This window comes from Varroa destructor, unplaced genomic scaffold (assembly GCF_002443255.2).
Source record: "Varroa destructor unplaced genomic scaffold, Vdes_3.0 BEIS01000003.1, whole genome shotgun sequence".
NCBI classification, from domain to species: Eukaryota; Metazoa; Arthropoda; class Arachnida; order Mesostigmata; family Varroidae; genus Varroa; species Varroa destructor.
The window spans coordinates 7,090,955-7,114,791 of NW_019211456.1; the positions used below are offsets into that span (position 1 = coordinate 7,090,955).

The 23,837-nt window shown below is 43.0% G+C and overlaps 1 protein-coding gene and 1 long non-coding RNA gene across 12 annotated transcripts in view; one reads left to right on the plus strand and one right to left on the minus strand.

The window, feature by feature from the left end:
* LOC111246315 (SH3 domain-containing kinase-binding protein 1-like) overlaps window positions 1–22,494 on the plus strand; it is a 382,729-nt gene extending 360,235 nt beyond the window's left edge. For 7 of the 8 annotated variants that reach the window (XM_022795693.2, XM_022795690.2, XM_086984288.1 and 4 more), the window contains 8 exons: window positions 9,977–10,140; window positions 10,491–10,878; window positions 11,547–11,783; window positions 13,973–14,146; window positions 14,576–14,920; window positions 15,295–15,464; window positions 16,149–16,289; window positions 17,911–22,494. In XM_022795693.2, the coding sequence (XP_022651428.1) occupies window positions 9,977–10,140; window positions 10,491–10,878; window positions 11,547–11,783; window positions 13,973–14,146; window positions 14,576–14,920; window positions 15,295–15,464; window positions 16,149–16,289; window positions 17,911–17,925 (1,634 nt within the window). In that variant the 3' untranslated portion in view covers window positions 17,926–22,494. Of the gene's footprint in view, window positions 1–9,976; window positions 10,141–10,490; window positions 10,879–11,546; window positions 11,784–13,972; window positions 14,147–14,575; window positions 14,921–15,294; window positions 15,465–16,148; window positions 16,980–17,910 lie in introns of all 8 variants that reach the window. The other variant, XR_002671630.2, reaches the window with a different exon arrangement.
* LOC111246316 (uncharacterized) lies at window positions 1,739–10,512 on the minus strand. 4 transcript variants are annotated; one of them, XR_015324306.1, is made up of 4 exons: window positions 9,350–9,980; window positions 7,747–8,059; window positions 5,855–6,067; window positions 1,739–3,873 (listed from the first exon to the last, which is right to left on the minus strand). It is a non-coding gene; the product is annotated as an uncharacterized LOC111246316 (long non-coding RNA). The 4 variants fall into 4 exon arrangements; XR_002671631.2 differs by having other exon boundaries at window positions 7,747–9,980; XR_015324307.1 differs by lacking the exons at window positions 5,855–6,067; window positions 7,747–8,059; window positions 9,350–9,980 and adding an exon at window positions 10,382–10,512.
* Window positions 22,495–23,837: the final 1,343 nt, after the last annotated feature.

Consider the following 23,837-nt stretch of genomic DNA (forward strand, 5'->3'; position numbering starts at 1 on the left):
CTCGTCTATTTCAAGTCTAGTCGTCGTCACCATTTTTGCCGCCGATTTCGCCAGCTCCGCTACCGCATCTGTCGTCTGCGCGTTCCAACAAGTTCCGTAAATTTGAGTCAACTGCTTCCCCTGCTCTCCTCGATGTCGGCTGGGCAAGATGAGAAACGAAAGAAAGCGATGTCAAAATAAGACGAATCCGAATAAGAACATAAGCGCCATAAGGGGCCACTAGACTGGGCATAAGGCTGCTGTGGCTGAGTGTGCAGGCAGCTGCTGTCAGCTCCTCCTAGCAGTTGTTAGACGCTGCTGTAGCTTCTCTCTGGGCCGCCTTTTGCTGTATCTGCGCTGGCTGTGGTGCAAATTTTGGTTCCAGCAAGTCAAGACTGACGACTTGACTGCTCTGACATCTGTTCCTGCCGTCGCCCCCCTACTGCTATTGCTACAGGAGGAAACCAAAGGAACGCAGCTGCCAAACGAACGACGAACAAGCAGCAGCACTTCGCTGCCGTGTCGCCTGCGTAGGCACCGCCCATTTCCATCGTTGCCTCTGCTGCTGTTTCCCGGTCCTCTCGGCGTCGTTTAGGCTGAAAGAAGGACGGGCGCGAGACGAACGATCCTTTTCTCCTTCAGTCTCGGCAGGAGTAACAGCGGCAGTCACCTCTTGCACGGATTTGGTGGCTGTCGCAGTCTGACGAGAGACGACAGGTTTTTGACGCGCGAGAACTCGTATTCAAATGTGAACTATTGGTTGTAGAGTGTGTGAACGGCAGTAACGAGGAGCAATTAAAGAATACACTTATGTACTAGTCCTGCGCAGCTGAGTAGAGGCATACGAACTAGAAGGGGCGAGTGAAGGGAGGGGCCGGAGAAGAGACGACATGAAACATGTACAGAAAAGCAGCCAGCTAGCTAGTAAGGCATTGGATCAAAATTGGAAACAGTGGCCATGGCGGTGATTACAATGGCCGTGCCTCGCTGGTTGTAGTGAAAAACGAAGTGCGCGCTCGTGTGCGTGACGACACCCAGATTAACGAGTTCGGATGGAACTAGTACAGCTGTACGTAAGCATGTTTCGTCTGTATGAGTATCCTCAAAAATCCTCCGTGGTAGGCTTGACTAGAGCCACAAGCCGCTGAACTTCACACACGCTGAAAAGCACCCGACAGCTTTCTATTAGTTGCATCTACTCAGGGTTGCTGTCTCGCTTCAGAGAGAGAGAGAGAGAGAGAGAGAGAGAGAGAGAGAGAGAGAGAGAGAGAGCGAGACAGAGGAACTAGCCAATCGCAATTTTGCAAGCGCCTTAGCCCACGGGCAAAAAGCATCGTAAAGAAAAAGATCAGAAGATAGGATGTGCGTTGATGGATTTTTTGGAAGGCACAACTTGTCTATTGTGCTTTTTTATGTAACTGGCAATGAGCTAGACTTCATACTCGTTTTGAGAATGGGACGGAATGAAGACTTGTCAGGAAGATTTATGAATAGATTTATGAATGAAAGTTAGTAATTCCATCGGAACGAACGCATCGAGCTCCCAAGAAATACGGAAATCAGCTCTGTGATTGTACGTTTGTCGCACGTTTTTTTTATACCAATAGAGGGCTAGTTTTTATTATTAGGTTGGATAAAATGTTTGCGCGCTTTTTTAAACAACTCGCCTTTCCCACTTCCTCGTTTGTTGTTTACTTCTGACAGATTGCGTGCTGTTACGGTACCGCGTCGAGAGTGAACTGGAAAAAACGCCGCGAAGATGGGTGTTTTGTTGGAAGCAAAGTGCATTTTTATTCACCTTTTGTACTATGCATTTTGTCGAAGCTAAAGCAGTTCGCCGTACTGATTTGCGTACAATTACGGCACCGTAGCCGAAAGACTGCTCAAGAATGGTTTATTATGTTCGAAAATAGCATCAAAAATCTAGAGTATGTGCTCTTTTATGATCGACTTGAGGTTTCTGAAAGCACCTTTGAAGGATGACGGCCGAGAAACGGCCCCGGAAATAGTCGAAGAGATGGGCTGAAGCCTCAAGGCTGTTGTTAACTACTTCAAGTCTTTTAGGTTCACACAAAAACTCCAAGCGTAGGTACCTTACAGACGATCCAACAGAGAATTACAGTGCAACGTTACATCAGTACATCTCGTCCGATATCGGGCGTTATGCAGCCACAATGATCGATTCCTATTCTGAATTGTCACCGGTAATGGGAAATGATGTAAACCAAAAATTTAAGTCGTTTCTCAGGAAAACAGGAAATCAGAAAAAAAGCCGAGGTCTCAGGAGCTAACTAGAACTTCTTTAAAAAAATTATGTCTGGCATTTATTAGAATTGCAAAGGCCTAATTCACTGGAAATTGTTTCATCCGAACGAGACAGTCGATTATTTGGCTCAATTCCGTTAACTAGGCAATATCAAATAATACCACAAATCTGCTTCTTTGGATTTCAGATATAAGGCTTCGTTGCATCCTCTATACTTTGCGGATTTTACGGGATGGATTTTTACCTTTTTCTTTCAACGGGGAATTACCGTTGTGGCCCTATCTTCGACACATATCAATAGCTCAAAACGTACTTGGAAAACTTTTCCAAGACAAGACCCGCTACCTTGTAGCAAAATGTCATCTATTATTCGATCGAAAGGTTGGAGAAATTTGTGAACAATGACGGGGGATACATAGTATAATAACCTATCGTCATGGGCGGATTGTGAAGTAATACTTTCAGTTCAGTAAAAAGACGTGGCAACTTATTATCCAGCTTAATATTAGCTCTAATTGTAATTATTCCGATATGGCTCCAAAACGATTTACTAGCTTACTTCACGCTTTTCACCGCGTTGGATAAGTCACCGCCATATAGGACGAGTTTTAGTTCGTTCGGCCATTTTCTTAGAGCACACACTATCATTTGCGAGCAACCCGGTTCTCTATAATCCGCTGCCCATATGTATCGTGCTACCAACGCGCTCCACATATTCGCGAAAAATTTAGCCAGAAATCCAAGTTACCCGCCCGCTTGCTTCCGTCTCAGTTACCATTTCTCCTGCTACTTGCGCCGCTGCCATCGGTGCCCATTACTCCCCCGTTAAGTTCACTCATTCAACCAGCATTTCAAAAGTTTCCTCCACAATCGACTTTTCGTTTGCGATACGTTGTCAAACTGAACTCCGAGCCGATCCTGTCATTCTGTATCTGAACTATTGGTGCTACGCTCTCGTAGCAGTTGGTAACGTTCATGGCCCGCCAGCCGCATCCTGGATGAGAGCAGTTTGCGCGGCTGGGAAAAGTCAGAATACAAAGTCGACTGAACGAGTAAATGTAATGAGGGGGATAGGAAAGGCACCACCAAATTCGAATCTTCATTTCCGGTTACTGCTCTTCCCCCTTCTGCTTTGAGGTCGACTCGTGCGGTGGTAGAAGCAGTTGTTATAGGCCCAGTGGCAGTCATCGGAGTCGTTTGTTGTCATCGCTGTCGCGCGTGGTAGATAGCCCACATCCGTCCGTTGGTTGACTGGCTTGACTCCTTCGCCCACCCAGCCAGCCACTCACTGCTCGTTCTCAGCAGCTGGTCGGGTCTCCGCTCCCATCCGCGTCGCTCCTCTGGCTATTGCGTCGGCGTCTTGGTGCCTCGTATAATACTGTCATCATCGAGGCCGTATGTCGCTACTGCTGTAAGCCGGAATCCTTCACTACGGGTGCACAGTCAGTCAGTCACTCGATGAGGCCGCAAGCGAATGCACGTGAGTTGGTGAATAGTGAACGGACGTTGGTGGAGATATCGATGCTGGTTGCCTTCGTCATTTCATTGGTGCTTTCCTGACATTGTGCCTGGGTATGAGTCCGCTTCAACACTGCGGTTTGCGCCAAGGAGACAAACAGGGAGAGGAACTGGAAAAGGAAAGTTGATGAGTCAGTCACCACTTTATACAGTATGTGTGACATGCACGGGGCCTCACTGACAATCAAAGGAATGTATCGTCGTCAGAACTACTGAGATCATTTGCGTCTGCTCCGAGCACGGCATCGTCATAATGCAGCCGAGCATCTGCCCAGCAGTATTTACATCAACTGAAGCTCGTGAAATCAATCTCGTGGCAGTGATGGCGCTGAAACACATGAAATCCACGGAGGCACTGTTCTCCGTATAGCTCGAAAGATAACGAATGACCGTGTTAGTTGTTTGTTGCGCGAGTAGAACGCTTGCCTCGTGGCCGAGAAATAGATATAGCGCAGTTAATTCTTGTTAGAATCGTTCGCAGGGGTTGGCCGTCTCTACTTACCACCGTATCAAAGGCTTATAGGCCCTCATCGTATCAGGTGGCCTTTGTACCATTGATTCCCGCTGCGACGTGATTACCATCATACTCATCTACGACGTAGTACATTTTGATAATGATAGTAATGATTAATCATATGAGACGTGTCCTCCATTCAGGAGGTATACATAAGAGAGATAATACATCTACTGTGACGCCTAGCTTCTAATACTGATGGCACAAATTATCAAACACTTACGTTGGCCTGTACAAGTGAATCACGTGAAAAAGAATGAACTAACGCAATTTCCAGTCCATCTTGTGGTCACACTGGCGACGATAGCTTCTCATATATAAATTACCTCTTGTTCAATGTCTGTGAGTATGTATCTCTTGCTTGTGTAGCTTAGCTTTACTTTCTTGAGGCAACGAATTATAATAGTAATAAACAATATAGTAGGCGTCGATGTACGCAAGCAATTGGGCAGACAGAAGGCTAAATGGGCTTACTTGTTGAAAAATCCTTTTGTACGTTGACCTGTCTAAGAGTATTGCTCGGCTTCTCTGTTAATGATGGAAGCGGCTGCAGTACGGTACTCATATACACGATGCTTAAGTGTGGGGTATAACGTCGTACCCTTGTCCATCTAACTATAGTTTTTCGTTTCGTGCTTCCACGGGCAGTTGGCCACGTTTAAAGCGTCTGCAGCTGATATTTACGTGCGCATAGGCACACATTTTTGCATTTTGTGTGTGTGTGTGTATATATATATATGTATAAGGTAATCAGTTATTCGGTGTGTTCTATATATTTCGAGAATAATGAGCTTTACTGAAAAGTGCACGAAGATTATCTGTCGAAAGCAGCTCTTATTGAGGTTGCTTGATTTTACTCCTTTTAACAGATTCTACAATATTTACATTTCTTGAAGAAGGGTCTCAGAGCTATAGTATCCGATATGCAAAATTTTAAACAGAAAATGTTCGCGCGCCTTTTTCGGTAAAATTCATATTTCTCGACTGTTCTCAGGCTTTTTTGGCATTTTTAGAGAGTTGTTCGACCATAATTATCTCGGAGTGTATTCAGGTTAGTAGTACAGGTTTTCTTAAGGTTGCGTTTACTTAATAGAAAATAATAAACATGCGTATAAAAAATGATACCTCTTTATTTAACATATTCTTAAGTGAAATATATTTTTATAAATTATTTACGTTTCGATCATTATTTACACACAAAGTAGTAATGTTTATTCCAACTACACAGTTGGTGCGCCTTAAGCTGGATAAAAAAATTGCACTTTCATACTTTTCCCGTAAACCTCATCGACATTGATATAATTGCAATAAGTTAATAGTTTCGTATATATATATGTGCATACTTGTACGCATATTTGACAATCTTCAGGCCTTTCATCTTGACTAACGCCGTCGGCGAGTAAGAGAACGACTATTACACTCATTGAGTAGTCATTGGGATACTGCTGCTAGCTGACCTAAACGAGTGCGGTGAATGATCTCGACACTGATTGAATAACATAAGTTATTTTCAAAGCAAAAACCTAAAAAGACGGACGCTAAAGAAAAAGAATTAGGATAATTGTGTGCACACTCACTACCGCGCCGTTGCCCGGCACCGAGCGCTAGGTGTCTTTCTTCAAGAATCTGCGCTTTTCCCGTCGGGATTTCTTCTCCTCAAGCACTACCCCCGTTCGTGTTATGATTCTTTGAAAAACGCAATCGGCTGATCTCTCGTGTTACGAAGTCTGGTCACCTAGGCCTCTGTGCGTTTCTCGGTCCTAAATCTTGCATGACTTTCGTTACCGACGCTTGGCAACAATGACCATCCGGCAACGGTGCAAGCCAGACACAGTAGAAAACATCAAAGAAAGAGAACTCGTGAGTCGAAATATCTTTTTATGTCTATGAGTATCTCTTTGCCCACCAACACGCTGCCATACGGCCCGCACCGTGGCCACCTTTTTTGCCTGCATCTGCTTCTTTATTATGCCAATTGAATTGAAAAAAAAAAAGCTGTTTAGGGCTCCCATGCATTCTGTACATATGCCTGGTCGTGTGGACGCATGTGTGCACGAGCGTTTGACCAGCTGTCAACGGCGGGCGACTCATAGCGGAATATCAACGGAAGAAATACGTATTTATGGCTGGGTAGGCGTTGGCTTGATGTTTATCAAACATTCATGTACAGTCACTGCCATCCCCTCTGCGGCAATTGCCACCACGGCGATAACCAACCGTAGGAGGGACGGGATGAATGCAGGGGAACAGAACGTAGAGAGGGAGAGAGGAACAAACTTGTCCCTTTGCCTAACACTAGTCGTAGTCACCATGTGTGATAGAGGTGCATCCCGCCAATTGAGGCTGGTTGAAACTGATTGGGCTTCATTTCGCCGAATAGGTTTTCGCCTGTTTGGCAGGGGATATGCGTAGGGGATAGCCCGACTCGAGCGTGGTATACGTCACCGCAGATATGTAATGGGGAAAGAGATAGGGGTACAAAGGGGGTGAAGCACTGAAAGCTCACCGCGACAACGCGAATGGAATAGGACCCCGACCGTGAGTTAGCTCGTGTCCTGCCTAGCTGAAAAAATCTATGCATTGCGATTGGCTCTATCACTGTGTACTGAGGTTATTGAGAGCGGCAATCTAGAATGAATAACAGCAGATAGTAAATAGAATCGATGGAGACAAAATAACATTTCCTCTGGATAAAAAGAATCTTTTTCCGGTATGGACCAATGTAACCAAATGCCGCTAATAAAAGTGCTGCTGTTGTTGATGTTCGGAGAAGATAAGGAGGAAATGACAGACTATTGTTGGTAAGCCGAAAAAAATTATCAAAATCAATGACTAGAATGTCAAAGTAACATCTTGCGTTCCTATCACAATCAGTGTCACATGATAGTTATATGCGCTTTATTTGAGGCGCAATCAATAAATAGTAACCTTTCAGTAGAAGACAACCGATCTCGTGTAGTATCATTATTGTATGTATAGGTAAAAACAAACTCGTATAAATTGGCTTGCGAAATCTGTGTTGCGTGTTGAACTCGACAAGCATTTAAACATCTAATAGTTTGCTGGCAAAAAATATATTTCTGCCGTATGCCGCTTACGTCAAACTGTTTTGCCCCTATGCGTTATTTACTGAATCTGTATCAGTAATACGATAAAGACAGTACTCTAATGTGGAGAAACTCTTTCCATTAAATGTCGTCACAGTATCTCTGTAAATACCCTTTTTTGAGTTGTCTGTCGACTCTCTTGTTCTAGACCCATAGTGAAGTCGCCCCTTCACCGAAACTAATCGATTATCTCACAATCTCAAAGTCACCGCGGACAATATTTGGGGGGTCGAGATGATATAACTTAAGTTTCGAATATGAATAACCGTCCCCGGCTTCCTACGTCGAATTGTTACACATACGTTTTGCGGACGCTATCCGTTTCATCTCTCTCTCACTATGTGGCCAAGTATATCTCTTACCTGTTTATCTCCTCATCGGCACTTTCATCCCTATCATCGTTGCGATCCTACGTGGAAACAATCATACTTGAGATCTCGAGAGACTTCTAGAGCATAGATGTGCATAAAATGCTATATGTTTGCGAGTTCAGCTACCCCAAAGTTATCGAACTCCATTGGTTCCAGTGTGGTGAGAGAGACTTCACATTGCTATCCTCTGGCTGGGTGCGAGCATCGACCCAGGTTCGCGCCTCAACCACGGTCTGTCACCGCTCTCACCTGCCTTTCGCCCACTTCCAAATGGGCAATCTACACGTATCACTGCTGGCTCGTGCTTCGTTATCCAGTCAGGAGGAATACCGGGAAAACGTAGATGGAGGAAATGCGGTACGTTAGAAGCGCAAAGTCGCAGATCACGAACTCCACGTCTCACCCTACAGCAAAACTAGCACGATCGCTTTCGTTGCTGCCCATTGCGTGTGAACTCGAAAGATTTCTTATCTCTAACCTTTACCTATCATAGCATCATTTCTACGAAGTGCAAATAAGCACATAATGATGACGGAAATTGTGGTGGGATGTGCCTTGACAATACTGTGCGTTGTGGTTATTATGATTGTGAAAGCCAAGGTTCTAATTGAACTAGGTGTTTAACGTATATTTAAATAAATGTGCGAGCTTTCCAGCTCTCAAAACGTTTCTCAAATTTGATTGTCTGGGCAACTCTCAGCTCGATCGATGGTTTTGGTTTATTTCTTCTATCTTATCAAAATATTTCCCTTCAAACATTTCTTTAGTTTTGGATATAGACAAAAGTTCCAGGGGGTTAGGTCTGGTGAATACGGGAGTTGGAGAACGTACGCACATTGAGCTTTTTACAAAAAAATGTTCCGGTGCGTTATCATGATGGAACGCCCACAATCTGTTACATCATATTTCTGGTGTCTCCCGTCGAACATACTGGCGCAATCTTCTTAAAACATCTTGGCATCCCCTGGTGACAATAGAGCAGACAGCATAAAATCGCAAAAACTATTCCCGACGGTCGAAAAAAATTGTAAGAAGCACCTTATTTTTGACCTAGATCTTGCGTTTTTTTTTTGGTTAGGGTTTGTTTCTAAACCGATACTCGAAGAATTGCATCCTTGTCTCCCCGTCATAGCCATACGCTTACGTTTGCTCAAATGTATTGAAATTTCCAAGCAAGTTTGGCTCTTCTAGAACTAAGAGGTTTTTCTGACACAGTTGTTCGCTGGCTGGACATTCAGCCGTTTCAGGACAATTTTTGTTGTAAGCCTTCTGACACGTAAACGGTTGGACGAAATGGCCTGACAAAAGCCGGCTGAAATCTCCCTTTTTTGCGAACCCTCATACGAAGATTTTGCGGTTGACAAACACGAATTGTTTCACTCTTTCCACATTGTCATATATGATCCTTATCACAGGCCCTCCAAAGGGGAGATCGTTCTCGATAGATTTAACTCATTTTTTAGTTCTCGTAAGCAATTTACAACATCCTTAGAGTGTCTGTGCAGGTGATTGTATTTGTTGTGCTAAACCTGATGCACGCTAGCTACACTATCTAGGAAATATGGCAAAATGCTTAATATATATATAGACTTACCCTATATTGCCAGAATACTCGAGAGCGCATTATACCGCAGTTACATTTCACATGTATGCAGCAGAGGTCTTGCTTTTGTTGGCCAAAGAAATTCGGATGACAAATTCGGTTGTCCGGTGGTACAATAATTTTTGAATAAAAGAATATACCGCCCGGATGCGTACCACTATCAAAGCTTGATAATTATTTTTCGAACAATACAACCAGCGAAATGAATGTGAATATTTCTATCGCGGTCTGAAGATTTCAATTTTGATGATGAACGAGGTAAACCTTTGCTGTATAGCATTTCCAGTTCTAATACTGGTACTACTATTTCTGTTGTCCATCACCACCTGAGCTCTCCTTCAGCGTACGTAATCACTTAACCTATAAACGTTTCGCCCCTATGCGATCTTGTAGTTGGTATCCGTTTTGATTTTTTCAAAGCACGACTCAACACCTGAGTTGCGTGCTATTCGACGTTTCACTTGCTCAGTATTGCATTGTGTATAGTTTTTATCTATATTACGGATATTACATCAATGTTGGTTATCACATAGCGATCTGTATTGAGAAACGCAGCGATGCAGTAATATCTTCAGCGGTATCTCACTACCTGTTTATCATCTTCTGGGTCTTTTTCAGCAAATGGCTTGGTAGGCCTGATATCGAAGACGCCATTGTTTGGAGGACGTGACAAAGAACCAGCCGACAAAATGTCTGCGAAGCATTCGCCGAAAAATTCTAAATTACCTTCGGATCCAGACGCTCCAAAGTTGCCACCGAAACCGGTCAGGGAACTCGCCAAGGTATATGCAAGGTGTTTGCACCTAGACAAACACGAATAACCCTGATTTTCTAATTTATTTTATCTACGTACTTTATTAATAGGTTATCGATAATGTTTATTGTTACACATACAATCTGTCTTCCTTATTCGGCGCCATCGTCTGCCCACGGATTGTGCTCTTAATTTCTAAGTGGAAATTGCACTATCGAACTAAAGCCGTGATAATTAATTACAAATTGTAAGTGATTTGGTTGCCTTACCGTGGACAGTGAAACCTCACAATTTTGATAGGCTTTAAAATATCCACTGATTGAGTGACTAGTGTTCAATTCACGCGTTTCCATCTCTGTTATTACTGCACATTTTTAGGTTCTGTATTCGTATGACGCACAGAACGACGATGAGTTGACGATTAAAGAGGGCGACACAATCGCCATTCTCACGAAGGAAGTCGAAGATCGGGGCTGGTGGAAGGGTGAGCTCAACGGCCGTGTCGGCGTTTTTCCTGACAACTTCGTACAGCTGATACGAACTAGTGATGATGGCCATTGCAGTCCGCAACCGTCCGGTGGACAGAACAGGCCTGAACGACCTGATAAACCTGCCAAAGCTCTAAAGCCTGACCTTCCTAGGGACAAACTCTTGATGGGCTTTAATCAGCCATTACCTCCTCTACCGACGGAGACGAGTGGCTCGACCAGCAGCACAACAACAGTATCGTCATCGAATACCGTGACGCCAGCCGCGGCAGTCAAGGGTAAACCCACATATGATAGGCGCTGCGCTACACTCCGCATGATGCATGTTATGCGAGGTCACCGCGCTGCGAGAAATAGAAAATCTAGTTGTTTGATTTCGGTTCTACAGTTATTTTAGTTGGTGACGAAACATCAAATCAGCTATAGAAACCGCAGTCGATCGGGTATACGGCACCTTACATCCACAAGTACTCTTATCACTGAGAAAAAAATGTCGGCAAATGTGCCACTACTGAAACGTTTAATCATGATTATTAATACTGGCCGATGGTCGGGCAAATGCCGTCATTGCCTAGCGAGTTGTTGTAACAATCGATTTCAATCTGCCTGTAACTACAGCGAAATAGTCCGCTGACCATTTCGCTATGGTCGCTAACTGTTGACATGTTTTGTTTGTGCAGAGTCAACCGGAATCTCGATAATACGTTCAAGTTTAACAGAACTCATTGCGATGTACGCAGTCTCTGTAAAATACAGAGTACGTCTTTGGCTTCTCTGCGATAACATAGAAATGGCTAAATGTTATTATTCGTGTACTGATTTTTTCCTTTATTTCGTACTCAGCCATGTTCAACATACTCAACGTTCTACAGCATAGGCCAACACGATCAGTAGAAAGTTTTTATCCAAATTTATTCTTTTATATGGACCCTTTTGACTATTGTAGGCGAGCTGCATGCAGGAGAAAAAGACAACAAACCGGTGTCAGTGGTTAGTCCGTTCGGACCGCACGATGGACCCGTACCGGGCTTGCTAGGCAAACCTATATTGGCCTCGCAGATTCGCCGGCAAAATGGGGCCTTCCCCACTCTCCTTGCGGCCCAGGCGGCCGAAAGGGCCAACCTCAGCAGCGGCTCCAGCAGCAGTAATAACAGCAACCAAAATGGAAACTCAACCCATCATGGTAACTACATTACTAGACAAGAACGCCCACAGTATACACACTCTCTCTTCTATCTCTGTAGTTATTATGGTACAAACTAAGGACAGAAGTTCCGTTTGGGTTATGTGTTATTATGACGACCTCTCGGGACCTGGCTATTAGGCAATCAATCCAAATATATGAAAGCGATACGAAACAAGCAAGTCTGATTTCGTTAGTCCTCTATTTAGGTCTTTTTTATTCAGCTCACAGTTTCCGCATAAAGCATATTTCAAAAGTTAAAAGAATAATTAACAGAAATGTGCTGTTTTAAACGCTGTTTACATTGCGGTCCTGACGTCTGTCGCCTTACACAGGTTATCTGGATATAACTACACAGTTCGGACTTTTACTCGAAATACGATTTCAGTAATAGCTATATTATATTCGTTTACAAAGTAGTTGCCCCTGTCATAGTTAAGCCAATAATATTGAGGTCAGCTAGTTACGTTCTACTGTAAGCAATCTATTAGGGATAAGCTTTTCACGGAAGCAGTACCGCAATAATCGTGATACTCTCGTCATCTTTGATCTTTTCGAAACCTCTCTAACTATCAATATGCATAGTTAGACACCTTCATCAGCCTTTAAATGTGGAACAATTATCCGCCTGACGTGTCCTGACGACCACTACCATATCCCTAGTAGGCATAAGTTGATGTGAATGAGTCATGCATCTATTTATATGTATGTACCCAGCAGAGCTATACTTTCGCAGATACAGACATACACACCGCACTTATTTGGAGACGTCACATCCTGCAAACAGCCGTCGTAGATACAGAACGCTGACTCGCAACGTTAGTGCGGTACTGCGTAATTTTGCGAGTCTCTCCCTATCGGAATTTATAGCTTAAGCACACTCTCGCATGAAAGGCTCAAGGAGTCGTTCGTTCGTTCGTTCGTTCGTCCGTCCGTCTGTCACTGCCGTCAGCCTGTTGTTCTCTCTCTGACTCCTTTTATCCATTCCACTTACCCAGTCCGTTTGGTCACTCCGGTCGGCTAGTAGCGCTCGTGTTAGGCAAACGACAATTTACCGATGTGCTACAGCGACGGGTATGAGCGATAGCCATCGAACATGGTGTTATTACTTGTAATGGGTTATTTAACCGCAAGGCGCTAATTGCGGGCAGATTCAGTGAGGAAAAAGCTTTTTGGGTAATCGCCGTTGACCTACGTTGGCGTGTACGAGAGTGCGATCGGCCCCAAACCCAAGGAACTATGGAAGGATCTGTGCGCTTAGTTGCCCGATGTATTTCGGCTTGCGGTTAATTGCTCCTTTTCGGGAAGATTAAGTAACTCTGCCACGTGGGATGTTGATGTTAGTATCTTTGCAACACCAAGTAATACTTCCGGGGAGCGTAACCTTACTTCAGATATTTTATGATTGATTTTTATAGAAGTACGCCGTCTTCATATATGACGCTACTTGTGCTGCCATTTTGCTACTGCCGTGCGTAGTCTGAGCGCGTTTGTGAAGTGCGTGTATGGAGACATGTAAGTGTACTCTGTTGCTATCCGTCGTCGCCTATTCCACTTGCGTCATTCTCGTTCGCATAATATAATCGTTAGTTACACTATTGGGGCCGTGTGTTAGCCGCCTTAACTCGCCTCACTGTACATAATAACATACAGGTTGAACGTCGACTACATCAAACCCAGAAGACCGTTCCTTCGTTATTTGGCACCAGTCCCAGCTCGGCTGCTATGAACGCTGGCAGTATAAGTCCCCGAAACTGGAAACGTCGATTCCTGCGTCTGGGGAATAAACGTATCAATGAGGGTATACAAGGTACTCACCACTGACTTCGCACTACAGCGCTTTATCGTTCGCCATGTTACACTATTTTATCCCACACATTTACTCACATACAGTAACACGTACGTAGTGCGCTGACACGTAATGCATAGGTAAATAACAGATGCAGCATAATTCGTAGTCCAGTAGAGTTTAGTTAGCTCGACTAACATAACCTAGGTCGGCGTCTACTGAGGATGCCATGCCCACAGAGCTGATCCGTAGGGCTTGTACGGTGTTAGGTATATTGATTGATGACACTGTCAATCGTGCCAATACAGAATGGAAGCTTTGTGGCACAGATTAGCCCGACGACTAACCAAACCCTCGTGCTCTTCACCTGCTTACCCTCCACATGATGAACCAACTTCAGAATCGCCCCTGACGTCGGCCACGGTATCAGGAGCAGCGGGGGCGTCGTCATCCGCCAGCGGAACGTCCGACGATGCAAGCGCTCTCGACAGCATAGAGAGCAGTGAAGCACGGCTCAAACATCCCACGGCTGATAGGGCACGACCGCCCGCAAGGAGACCCCCATCACACATTGGTCAGTTGGCACATTAGTTCACCTAATTATTGTAGTAAAACTACAATTTATTAGAAACTAATGTCGAACGAGTTTCGACGTATGATAGACATCGATCATGGGGACCTTTCTGAAGCCAGCAGACGATGACATTACGTCAGAAAGTATTCCATTTAGTAGGATGAATTCCACGTATCAGTTCCTCCTACGTCGTAATATTACACTATAGAAAGACTCACATAGTTCAGTTCTGTAGCCGCTATGCGCGCAATAATCTCTGCAACTTTGTCATCATTTGCGTGAACAATCAGTGACTGACAATGATCACATGTTTCACGTGTGTGTGGTGAAAATAGCAGGTAGATGCAATGTGGAAGGTAACTGAAAACGTTTGTTCAATGTGATGTCGCTCTGTGTCGACTTGTGAATATACAATATGCCTACGCTCAGGTTCTCCTCCTGGACACAAGGAAGCAACTTCAGTCATCGAGGCTAATGGAGACTCGTTGGGAGGGCCTGCTAGCACGGTGGTTCATCTCGGACATCATAGTGTCAACGGCCACTCAACGATTAGTGGACTAAATGGTCACGAATCGGATGCCGGTAGCAAAAGGACCTCGATCAAGGACCTATCGTCGAAGTTTATGGACACCAATGGCAGACCATCGCAAGTGGTGAACCTTGCTGGTAAGCCCTCTAATGGGTCAACAACGACGAGTGGGGCTACGAGTAGCACCAGCAGTGCTAGCAGCACCAATATCACTACTCATAGGCTAGCTGGCCTCAGCAGAGATGGTTAGTAACATTGAGAAAATTAGCTACTATATGTGAGTAGAAGTTTTTGTTATACTTCGCACGGTATTATCACTGAATAAGTAGTTATTACGGGTAAGGACCTTCTTGCATTACCAATGCTATCGTACTTCCTAGTAGGCCCCTTTGATGTACAATCCAATTGTAAGCGCCAATTATTATCACACAACGGACACCAATGAGCATTTGCAGGCTGTTATGATTCTATTGATGACATATACGATGTATATCTATAGGAGAAATGTATTATCGAAATGGAAGTTCTATAGACATCTAGAGAGATTTACCCGTGTTAAAGGATATTAAAAAATCAATATACCGTGTTAAATTAGTGCTTAATCGTGCGTTGGCTGTAGACATAGATGCCAGGACGGACGAAGACTCTACTGCTCGAAATTGTTCGACGACTCTGTCGAGCGAGATAGCGCAGAAGTTGGAAGCGGAAGTCTTGGAGTTGCGCGTCGAGGTAAAAAAACTGCGCGAGACTTGCGTGTCCCGGGACGAGTATACAAGTATCGTAATTCAGGTAAAGAAATACAGCCTTTCTTATCAATATATATGTATATCGTAGTACTACTTGCAGGTAACAATGGTCTTTCAGTCTAAGGGGGCATGTATTACGAGAAAAGTTCAGATCGAGTTAGTTGAGTGAGGTAATTTTCGAAACCAATTTTTAGCAGTCGTAAGGATATAGAGGTAATTAATTTACGGTTAAACATTGATACTGAATAGCATTGTGGTGGTGCGGTATTCAAGCGATAAAGTCACGCCCAGACGAGTACAAATCGATGGTACAAAATCCGTTTACTCCTCTGCTTGCTAGGTTCGCCTATTATAAAAAAATAGTGCATGAGGGCGTCTAGCATCTGCTCTGTTACGTTCAGTGCGTTTGGCAATTTCTTCAAAAACGAATGTCCTTATAGAGCTATCATGTCAAAGGAACCTTTAGTCTAGACAGTACATAATTCAATATTGTTAGAACCTGCACCATTATTTGGTTTATGTTCAAGAGCGGTACAGAAAGGCTGGCGTCTCTGTCAGCGTCTAATATAAATTTACTGATGTCTCATGGAGACACCCCTTCTCGGTAAATGCAATGCATGGTTGCTGTACGTGAATCTAGGGCACTTCATAGAACATATTCTTATCTGTACATTGGTCGAACGGGTGAATGTACTATTTGCATTTTGTATTTATCGGTTCATTTCAGATGAAACAGCTTCAGGAGACAATGGAGGCGACCAGGGCGCATTATTCGAAAATGGTGCGCGAACTCATGAACGAGGTGGACGAGGAGAAGAAGCAGAGGATGAATCTGCAAGTCGAAATCGACCGTCTCAAGAAAATCACTGTAACTGTCTAGCTGCCAGCAGGAATACGGATATCAAACAAAAATCGATCAGCCTTAATAATCTCGAGTCATTTTCTCGTAATCGAGCAGATGATGCCTGATACTGCCTATTTATACTATTGTGTCAATGACTGCGTGGTTGGGTGATGACGTTGATAACATCTGGGCACGCATATACCCTTCTGTCTACCTGTCTACTCTCAGCTTTTCTGACTATCCTTTATTTTTTACCTTCATTGCTCTCTAATGCCGTATGGGACGAGGCCCTGCGTTGGTTACCAGCAACCGGAGTCTTCAGGACAATAATACATCAGGAGGCATTTGATATTGAGTTTATTTGATTATTTCCACTTAGGCTGACATTTGGTGGCCAGAGCCACCATGCTCTGCAAGATCAGCCTACAGTAAACTTTGAGGAATATAACAAAAACTAATATAAGAGACACACAACAACGGATATTAGGGATGCGAAGCCCAAGACGTATTCTCCATAGAATTCGCAGCTTTTATTTTAATGTTCGAATTAACACATACATGAACGCGGTGCCGTTCAAGGAGGACCGTGAACGTAAATTGAGATTTCGGTTGTATCGTCGAAGCAGGCCCTTACTAGCACGCACAACGAAGAAAAAAGTAATCGTACAAATAACACACAGATCCTTGAAATCGATAAGCAGTCATTTCAGAAAAGTAAGTTGATAGATATTTAGACAACATTTGAACTGTAACTTGTGTGTATTTGCGTGTGTTTACGAATGGAGTCGCATTGGCGCATCTGTGGGTTTGTGTCGGCGGTATGCCCGAAACCGACCAGCTATCCAGGACCATTCAGGTCGTATCATGAAGCTAGATCAAACGAAAGTTTCAAGACTTGCTTGTACCGTCGAGCAGAATTAACGATGGAAAGCGAAATAGATCATAACTAACAGTACAACAATTTATTCATAGTGAACTTAGTGGATGTGAGACGGTAGAAGAGAAATTCAGTAGTAGTTATATTAGTAATAATGATGGTAGAAGGTAAAAACGAATTAACTCTCGTCCGCTTTCCGGGTGTTTCTGCTCCGGTCTCCTCTCTTTTACCTCACATCAACCTCATTGAAGGGCGACCGCAGCGCCACCTGTTCACTCTCTATTTCGAAGCACTAGGAAAGTGCTAATAACGAAGTGCGCTGAGCTATACCTTGTATAGTTTTTAGTATTCTCTACCTAATAGAGCGCTATTACTTTGCCCGTAACTGTCGGCACGCCTCACGTCCTTCTCTAGTTATGCAACACCGCGCTTGTCCTCTTCTCTTCATCTTATCCCGCCTGAATAATTATGTTCTATTGTGATTTGCCTATGTCTTGAGTTTTTGACACGACATATTTATTTAATTTATAAACTACTTCTACTCAATTAAATAGCTAAGATATCTATAAGCGCCATGCATCGGTTTGTTGCCAATAGACGTTCATGTTAATGTGTCTCATGTGACTGCGTCGAATGTCGATTTTATTTTCTCTTGAGATTTATGTTCTGCTGCTCTTGTGAGTTTGCCTTACTTCTACAACTGCACATTCAATTTTATGTCTTACGTTTTCCTTCCTGAACGGCACCCGTTTCGCGTTTTCGTTGCAGACCGCATTGATATAGCCATCTCGGCAGTCTTCATCGTGGTCCGAAGGACCTCACAGAGGTTGTTATTAGCCAGCCAAAAAGGTACGCCTTTCGTGGTCGTCACAACGTCAGTACAGACACCGTTCTTCGCGAAATCGACCGCTAGCCGAACTTTCACCGATGATTCAAGGGTTCACGAGACTGATACGACAGACGGCGTAATTCTTCTTCTCTGTTTATTTCAGTTAATCAGTGCTCGTTATAAACATGTATGTGTTTTGTAGACGCACTCTTGAAGTCCCTTAGTGTTGTGTGCATAACTTGTGTTCAGTGTTTTTAGAAAGTTGCCCCCCTGACCCCTCCCAACCACCCACCCACCTATTAGATTGACACTCCCTTGATCCGAAAGTCAGCCGTACGAGAGGTTTGCCCCACAGCCGTGGTGGAATCAGATAACGCTTCACACCATGCAAGATGTGCACATGCGCGAGTCGAGTCAAAAAGCGCGGGGACTCCAAATATTTCCGAGCGCCATCAGACATCATCAATTTACTGCTGTTAATGGCCTCGGTGCTTGAATTGTTGCGATAGAGCTGAGCAGGGAATCTGACCGATACAATGAATACAAAAAAGACATTGAAATAAGTTACTTACTTTGCAACGATCACCTAACAGCAGTATATCAATCTATTCGGGCAAGCCTTTTAGACCGAAAACGTTAGGCCGAATAGTTTGTTTGCTCGTTTGACATTTATCATCATTCATGCGGTAATATATTCAAGTGACGGAAATAGCGGAACAATGTTTAACCTGGGTCAGAGCAGATCAAGCGATTTTGATTGGGGTAACGTATTTTCTACGTACAAGGGGGTGCATTCTAGCGGAAAACATAAGACAAAGGAAAATGCCTATATGTAGTCGCATACATGACAGTACTTGATGCGATGTCTAGTAAAAAAAAAAAAGGGTACGCGCGATTTCGTGGGGCGATAACGAGACTTACTAAGATTTATAATCTAACTTATAAGTAGCATTATGACTACACATATAGCCGAATGACGATAATAACAATGGATTGTCAAACATTAGTAGTGACTAACGATGTAGCGAATTGAGGATGGGGAGGTAGCAGCCACTGAACGATGTCGCTGAAGGGTGGCTCGTACATCGCATGAAGTAACGAATATAAAGGGTCCTCAACGTGCGCTGCACAGTCGTACCCGTGTCGTTTGGCCTTTCCGCAACAGGATACAGAATGAAGATTCAACGGGACACATGTTGAAGCGTTGATGTATTACTACAGACATTGTTTTATCATCTAAAACGCAGCGAGTTTTTCACAGACGATTTACTAAATAAAAGGATTTCAAATAGGGAGCAAAAAAAAAAGATACGATGATGAGACAACAATACAAAAGAAAAAAAAGAACAAAATCACCTTTGCGACTGATAACAGCACGCGTCACATGTCACATAGGAAACAAATAGTTCACGTGGGAAAGCCGGAAAGGCGGTATGGACAAAGGATTGCGTGGAATCGGTTACGTCAGGAAACCTCATTCACAATTAGTCGCGCGATGATATACATAATGAGCTACATATATATATATATATATATATATAGGTATATATAAACATACACCGTCGCACACCTACAAACATCATAGAGGAGACCCGTGTCTATAAACTTGTATGGCTCGAGATTTACAAAGAGCTTGTTTAGACAAACTTTGATTATTACTAGACTTCTAGGCAACAATAATGCCCAGTTACTTCTCTATACAGTATTCATCAGTGTGAGTATGACTGATTGTAGTCTACCAATCCTTCAGAACGACACATGCGTCTCTGGGGGTGTTCAGAAGATGGTAAACATGACACGAGCCGTATTCCATAAAGATAATTGATGCCTCATCGCTTTATATGACCAACATAAACAATCTATAATAACATGTTTTATGTACACAACTGTGTCAATTCCAAGCGAGAGAGAGAGCGAAAGCGTTTGTGTGTGTGAGAGAGAGAGAGAGAGAGATATGGCGGGAGGGGAGGGGAGGGGGGGAGAATCACCATAGATAATTAGAGGATAAATCCGTTGAATGTTCGCGCGCGATATAAAGACAGATGAGATTCTTAGCTATGTTGATATGGGCTGCGCAAGTTTGAAATGTGTGTAGGCCGTAAACTAACATCATTGTCTGTTTGGCCGATTTGAAAAAGGAAATACTAGGAAAACGTTAACAATCATCGAGCAGGACTCAATCGTCTATAAGGGTAATTCTAATATAAATAGAATTAAATACGTGAGGCTACGATGATCAAAGTGTTGTTAGATCGCCATGTAGCGGATCTGTTGTTGGCCATATTTCGGCTCTGTAACGGCGGATATACTGACAACATCAGATAGTCGATATTACGACAATACTAAAAAAAAAAAAAGGATATACGAAAGTTCGCAAAAATATACGGAAACCGACAAAGAAATCACTCATGTAGACAGATGTTGCCGCTAGATTACCACCCAGCTACGGGCAAATAAAGAAACAGGTAAAGTAGAAAACGTACGCAACTATGCGGTCACTGGTGAGGTTAGGTTAACAAATGTAACTGCATGGCTAGATATGAAAACAACTAGACAGAGATAAAAAGCACAGATACACAAAATTACACACAGCAGTTGTAAATTTCCCGTACAACAGCATGCAAGAGGAGTATTTATATACAACGTATGGCTAACGGGATATAGGGGAAATCGAACTTGAACGAGACGACACTTCCGCGTCTTTAAGCGTCATTTGTTTGTTCGTTCGATATGACGAAGGTCGCAGTGAGAAGCAAACAGAATTAAGGGGAGCCACAGAACCTGCTTAAGAAATCAGCCATCGCATCTTAGGTACTGACAGGTATTGTGTATATAGATTGTGAAAGTCTAGAAAAAAGAAAAAGGAAGAAATTTAACTCTCGATATCGCTGAGAAGACGAGGAATGGTCGTCCCACGTCGAACTGTCTATAATTAGGACACTCTGTTTATCACCGAAATTGGCTGTGCAACAATAACTAGTGCTGCTTTCGAAATGTCTCAACTTATGTTGTAAACACAGTCGAGCAAACATGCGTTCGCATAAAGAGAGACACCGATACACACAAACACACACATACAGATGCACTCGGTGATCGATAACGAAAGAGACGGGCAAGAATGACGTTGTTTAATCGCTTTCAGAAAGCTTTTGAGGCCTGACGACCTCTGGATGTACGCGGAAAATTCGAACAATCGTCCCATTGTCGCCATTGCCCCAGCTGTGCTTTGGGCGAACCAATTCACCATTAGTATATGAATACGAGTATGCAAATTCACACAAAGATGCCAAACACTTCGTAAATAATAATAATAATGTAACGTGTTCACAGCATTAGTTTTCGTCCACTTGCCTGTACGCTGGCGGAAGGTGCCCGCGCCTCAACAGGACATAATTGGTCACGCTAGAAAGTACTGGATAGCTGGCTATTGAATGCGGACAGATAATTATGATATACTATTAGATAACTAGAACGGCTATTGGTACGCAATTGGCATGGCTAACGATGTGTCAACGGTGAAATGGATATGAGACGACAACAGAAAGCCACAGCAAAATTGGGAAAAAAATTTCAATTAGCGTGAACAGAGGCATGTTTGGTAGCGTACGCTAGGATAATGGCGAAACGATACGCGAGAATGGTGGTAGATACATGTATGCGACTCACTAGAAGGATAATAGATGATCGTCGAGACTTGTGGCGTCGTGCTGGTACAGATGAAGCGTCGTTCTTCGTAGGAAGATAATGTAGACTGCGAGAAAAGATTGGATTGAACAAGGGACGGGCAGGTACAAGTAAACAGCGAATAATACAAGGATGGTGTCCGGCCTTCAGTTAGGGATGGTTTATTCCGAGCGTCGAACAGGCAACAACGAAATATAGATAAATTACGCAACGAGTCACCATTGAATAGCATCTAGAGTTTGAGGGAAAGTAAGGTAAAAAAAAAAAAACTATTAGCATTAACTCACGCCAAATTACAATCGTTATGTAACAAATGTACATATTTACCACCAATATATTATTGATTGAAATATAGTGTACAAAAGAACTTGATCAAAAAAAAATTAGACGGACAAAATACAGTAGAACAGATCATAATAGAAAGTTAAATCATATGTTGCTTGTCATCTTGGTACGCCGCTGCGAAATAAGTTAGGTCAAACTATAGGACTGTTTTACTTAAGAGAGAAAAACTCCCGCAAAAAACAACGATCAAATCATCAAGCCTAGCCAAAAGGCACGCGCAACCGTACACAGATACACGACAATACACATACACACACACACACACACACACACACACACAAACATACTCAGAGACTAGATAATGGGAACTAAATACACACCAGATGGCTCCTACAAAATGCTATGGGAAAAAACGACGAGAGAACGATTACCATTATCATTATGATGAAGAATTACAGATAATTATCGTGATTGACGATAACGATGATTATAATGGTGATCGCGAAGATAACAATAACGATGATAATAAATATTGCTGTATTTTATTTGCACCAGATGGTGTGTTTTCGTTTGCTACTTCTAACAATGATACTCAATTGATGTGTTTATTTCTCAGCGAGGAGGATTATTGTTTTTGTTCATTTAGTGATACCGTTAAACTCGAGGAGTAATTCCTCGTAGATTTTATCGTTTTGAAAACAGCCACGCAAACCTCGATCTGCTCTATAGGACAAGTGGCTGCATGTAAGGAACATGCAGGCGATTGGCCTATAGCATTGAAAGAAGGCGTCTTACCAGATACAAAGCAGAAGCTTGGCTGACTTCAGCCGGCTTGCGCCTAAAAAAGTGCCTGCTAACCGCTTGTGCCTTTGAAAGAGTTTCTACGTGGGTGAGCTCGATGAGCTTTAACCTTCTACTGGACGTTTATCGTGCAACGGACGTAGTGACTACTAGTAAAGTAATTGGAAGCAGCTAGCTAGCTAAATTTGAAAACAGAAAATATCGCTTTAAGGGTTTGCAGACAGGTTCGAAATAGGTTCAAGCGCTCAAAGAAATGCTTATAGTTTGGTAAATGTCTCTTTAAATGGTACGTTTCTATTATCTTTGCTTTCGCACTATATGGTCACTTCTCAATCCCATCTCGGCTAATGGGGTTCATATATGCAGGGAGTACACACTAGATTTTTTCTATCTATTTCTGACGATTGTAATTTACTTGAAATGCTACGGCTTCAGAGATCTTACTAGCTATTTCTTTTTTCTACATGGAGAGAAAATCTAGAACCTCTTTTTGATAGCGACAAAGATTAGATGGGTTTATAGTAAGTCGGATGAGTTCCCTTTCTTCTAGTAATTTCAAAAATGTATGTCGATACCTGAAGACCGTAGCAGGAAACAACAGTCCAATGGCCGTAACGTAGTTATGAAGAGATTGCGCACTCACATTTTTCGGTAAACCTTACGATCTTGGATGCGAAAAGCGACACTGTGGCGCGACCGATTTACAACACCCGAAGTTACTAAAAAGGTGCGGTAAATAGTTGGTCCCATATACAAGCGACCTTTATTATTATTATCATTATTTTAAACATTGGGAACGAGATAAGCAGGAGCGAAATTAAGGACGAAGCAGAAATTTGCATATTAAATATGTAAAGCTCTATTTTATACATTTTTTAATAGCGTTTTGAAGGCGGTAGCGGATTGGATTAAAGAACGTATACGCAAATAAAATTTATACAATACCAAAGATCATATATATATAGGATGGGCCAAAAGAGATGATTTTTTTTTCTGCTGCATTTTACCCTCATGCTGTTTTTTAACGTATCGATAATGAGAACTCTCAAAGCGTTGAGTGCCTTCTTTTCAAGGTTGACATTTATATATATACATA